This window comes from Limulus polyphemus, unplaced genomic scaffold (genome assembly GCF_000517525.1).
Source record: "Limulus polyphemus unplaced genomic scaffold, Limulus_polyphemus-2.1.2 Scaffold5814, whole genome shotgun sequence".
Lineage (NCBI taxonomy): Eukaryota > Metazoa > Arthropoda > Merostomata > Xiphosura > Limulidae > Limulus > Limulus polyphemus.
In genome coordinates this window covers 1-4715 of record NW_013671424.1, presented here as the reverse complement: position 1 = coordinate 4715, position 4715 = coordinate 1, and the positions used below count along the sequence as shown (strand labels likewise).

General features: G+C 35.6%; 1 protein-coding gene across 2 annotated transcripts in view; it reads right to left on the bottom strand.

Moving 5' to 3' along the window:
• The window catches only part of LOC106473018, a 27809-nt gene extending 25217 nt beyond the window's left edge, over window positions 1-2592 (bottom strand). For both annotated transcript variants that reach the window (XM_013933692.2, XM_022401526.1), the window contains exon 1: window positions 2345-2592. In XM_013933692.2, the coding sequence (XP_013789146.1) occupies window positions 2345-2408 (64 nt within the window). In that variant the 5' untranslated portion in view covers window positions 2409-2592. The remainder of the gene's footprint in view (window positions 1-2344) is intronic.
• Window positions 2593-4715: the final 2123 nt, after the last annotated feature.

The following is a 4715-nucleotide window of genomic DNA, read 5'->3' as shown; positions in this document are numbered from 1 at the left end:
GAGACAAGTTAAGTAAAAAGAATAAGACATATATATATATATATATATATATATATATACCAAAAGGAATTATGGGTAAAAACTAGAGCAAACATTTACTAAGTCAGCTAGCTATGTTGACAGGTTTGATAGAGTGGCACATCCCGGGAAATTTATGACACGAAATGCCAAAGGGTTATCACTCTGTTAGAAATGATTGCGGTTACCATAGTCACAATGTAAAGAGCTTCAAACGTTAAACGTCAATAATTCACGGGTCCATGAAATATTTTTTTTTCCAAACTTCTTGCGGAAATATCAAAGATGTAGACATTTATTTAACCTCAAGCTTCTTGTCAAGAAGTTTTCTAATTAGACTGTACGGAACTCTTTTCCACGTTAGTAATAATTGGATTACTTTTCTACAGAGAGTTTACATGCAAGAGGCAGAGAGAAGGTTACAGTGCAAACAGGCTAACCACAGAATGAAAGCTCCACTTAAAAAAATTGTTTGTTTGTTTGTAATTAAGTACAAAGCTGCACAATGGACTAACGATGCTCTGCCCACCAGGGGTATTAAAATCCGGTTTTTAGCGTTGTAAGTCCGCAGACATCCCGCTGTGCCACTTAAAGAGTCAGAGGTGTAGTACACAATATTAAGAAATTTAGCTGATAACTTTATAACTTCAGCGGATGAAGTTTGTTGAAATTTACATTTCGAATGTCTGATTCTTTTATAACTCCCTTAGTATTGTCAACTATGTGACGATATGAAGACAGCAAAATGAGATTCGGTCGAAGTTGAAATGGCGCATCTTTAAAGCAAGAACCCACTCTAAAACTTAAAAGATTGCACCTGATGACATTCGAAATATATTTGATAATATATCTGTGTGTGTGTGTGGACAAGCCTACTTATAACTGACGAACCAATGGACCGATTGTCACCAAATGTAGCGTGTAACCTTAAGCCTCCCCATCCCGAAGCGACATAGAGGGGTAAGTGTTGAGATTTGATCCCTCCCCCATTCCACACTTCCCAGGGGCGTCTATGAATTCCTCATACGTTAGTCAGTATTAATTGATTTAATAGTATAACAACACAATACCCGTAAAACATAGAACATAAAAAACAACAATAAAAAATAAACAACCCAAAATCAATTCATTGTGGTGACTTCGAAGATAAATTTATCGTTGAACTAAATATCAATCTTGGGATATTTTGTAGTGGCACGTGGAATTATCATTTTCTTTCGGGATTAATAACTGGTTTGTTCGATAATCTTCATATAACTTATGTATGCATTTTTTTTTCTTATTCGTTTTCCTAATCGTGTATTTATTTTAGCGCAAACGGCACAATGGATCCGTGTGCACCGTCTCCGCTGCGGGGACCAAATCGCGAATTGTAGCATTATAAGCCCTCAGGCTTACCGCCGAGCCATCAGGTACCACTTCGTCGTAACTTTCAATAAAATTACGCTAAATACTAAATTACATTATTAACACACACACACACACAGACAAATACGTACCTGTATATCAAGGCCTAACGCCAGGCCATTTTACCAGATAAATAATAAGCCGTTTAACTCTCCAGGGGCAGAGCTCGGGTGTATGGTATCGGGTATATGTTAAAAAGTTAAAATAAGAGATTTTTTAAAATGAAAAATGAAAAACGAATTCTCCATAGGTTCGTTTTGTTTATAGTTAAGCACAAAGCTACAAAATGGGCTATCTGTGCTGTGCCCACCACGGGTATCGAAACTCGGATTTTAGCGTTATAAGTCCACAGATTTACCGCTGTGTCGCTCGGGGACAAATTCTTTGTAGGCTCAGAGGCGATTTAAACTTATTTTACATTCTAAAGAGTACTACACAGTGATAAACAGTTAAACAGATAAACACTTTTAAAAACAGGCAGAGACGTTTGTTTTCCAGTAATACTTAAAAAAAAGAGCAAAAAACAATAAAATAAAAGCATAACAAGAGCTACGTCACTTAACCCTGTTGCTATGGTTACATGTTATAACAGGTAGCGATAGCCTTATAGGCGAAACAGTTGCTTAAAACAAGCGGACTTATTAAAGATTACGAGTTTGACACATAAAACTAGAAACAAACAACAAAAAAGTTTGGGCAAAATATCTGTCATATAAATCGTTAATGCGAACTAGAGGTCAGAGTAGAAGCTGATATATATATATATATATATATAGAGAGAGAGAGAGGGAGTTCCTTTTGAGCCTTTGACTCTGACTGATTCTACATACAGGATTCAAAATTGGTACGTTAGCTTTGGTCATGTAGAAACACACATCCATAACAGCTGTAATAATAAGAAGAATATCAAATCTCTCACCTGAATGAAGAACTACATCAGCGGCACTAAGAACGAAGCAAAACAGTAAAGAAGGTCTGAACATGTTGTCTAAGGTGACTGCTTATTTTCTTAAACCTTTATATATATATAAAACCAAATCTGAGCAGATTTGTTGAATCGGTCAGCAAAGCGTAAAGTTGGAAGGTTGGAGTTTTTGTGTCTTCGCTGTGATCACATCTACGTTAGAAGCTTTGCTGCAGTGCTTCCTGTTCTCTACTTCTCAGCCAGAATTGACGGACTAGTCGATCGAATGCCGATGACGTCACGAAGATCAATAATCCGGGGACTTTGAGCACGTGCAGCACGAGCTCATTAAGTGCTTATTGACGACGTTCATTTCAAATTTCTTTTTTTTTTGCATCATACATTTTTTTTTTCAAGTCTATTTGTTAACTATAAAATAAAATCATGCTCAAAACTAGCGCAACAAATATCGTGTTGACTGCACAATCTAATAACAGCCCGTAACTATTAGTTACGTAACATTTAAATTTCGTCATTTAGACATAGGAAAGCTTTCACTAGCTAAGGGTGGTGTGGCGATTTTAAGTTCATTTAAAAGTATTTTAGATAAACAAGTTCTATTATTTTTATCTAGATAACTAGGAGGAATTGGTGTTTAACAGACACACACAAAAGTTAACAGTTAACAATGCATTGCTGCTTTTATTAACACGTAGAGATAGTTTGTTTGTAATTAAGCACAAAGCTACACGAAGGGCTATCTGTGCTCTGCCCATCACGGGCATCGAAACCCGGTTTCTAGCGTTGTAAGTCCGCAGACATAACGCCGTGCCACTTGGGGGGGAGGGGGTAAAAGAGATAGAAAAAGAGATATTTCTTTAAAATAACTTAATATTGACTGTACTACATTGAATATAATTATTAATAAATAAGACGGCCATGAAATCCAGAAAATCTTGTAAAGAATGTTTATTCGCGCAACGTTTCGGTTACGCCTTCACCAAGAGCAGAAAATTACAGAAAATCTGATGGTGTAAAGTCGAAACGTTGAGCAAATGAATAAAAAAAAAAAACCTTCAAAGATTCTCTGGAGTTCATCGTCGTTTCGTTTACGGATAGGCAATAAATAATCTATTATCAAAACCGTAAACACAAAAAATTCAATAGTTAGTAATATATATTAAATATATTGTTGCAACTATAAAATATACAAAACAAAAAATAGTTACCAATATATATATATTGCTGTATCTTGTTTGTTTGTAGTTAAGCACAAAGCTACACAATGGGCCAACAACAACGTATCTGCTCCACAGTCCGGCACGCTAATAACTCTAGTGATTAATATCTAATAATAAAAAATTAATTAATAATTACAGTTAGATGATCAAGATGATTAAGCACAATAATATACAATGGGCTATCTGTGCTGTACCCACCACGGGTATCGAAACCTGGATTCTAGCGTTATAAGACGGTAGATTTATCGCTGTGCCACTGGGGGTGAGGGGGCATTGTTGTATCTATAACTACGCAAAAAATAAAAAAGCAGATAATCTCTTCCATATTTAATATTAAAAAAAAAGGCTAAACACAATAAGATTTCAATGGGAATTAACTCTCTCTCTCTCTCCAGAAATCTTCTTTTGGCTAAAGAACAACGATATATATTGTTCATTAGCTGAAAACGTGCAAAGCTACTCGAGGGCTATTTGGCCTAGCCGTCCTTATTAATATAAGTCATTTGTTACACCAATAATTATTAATAGTGTGAACGTCTTTTCTAAGCCGGTGAAGTATTATTATAATTAATTATACGTTTCATAAGGCCTCAGTATTAGGCCTATTACGTTTTTAACCTTCATTCTTTATTTAAGTCCTTAAGGTTTTTTAGTTTTTCAAGAAGAAGAAGAAGAAGAAGAGTGTATAATAGTATTTCAACCAGACTATGTCCACCATATCTATGTCCATCATTCAGGCTTATATAAATAGTTTTCCAGCTACTACTGTGTTTGGTTTATTGTAGCCGTATTGACGTTGATGACGGGTATGTTGGACACAGTGTGGTTGAGATATTATTAAACATTCTTCTGTTGCACCCGAATAGCTAAGCGATAAGTCTTGGGGCTTATAACGCTAAAGGTCGGGTTTCGATACCCGTGTTGGGTACAGCACAGATAGCTCATTGCGTGGCTCTGTGCTTAACAGTAAACAAACAAACACTTCTACTTGAAAAAGCTCTAAGGGAAGGATATAGGATATTTTCCCAATGATATGAAGAAGGTTATGGATTGGATATATATGTGTTCTAAGGAATAAGGATATATGTGTTCTAAGGAATAAGGATATATATGTGTTCTAAGGAATAAGGATATATATATGTGTT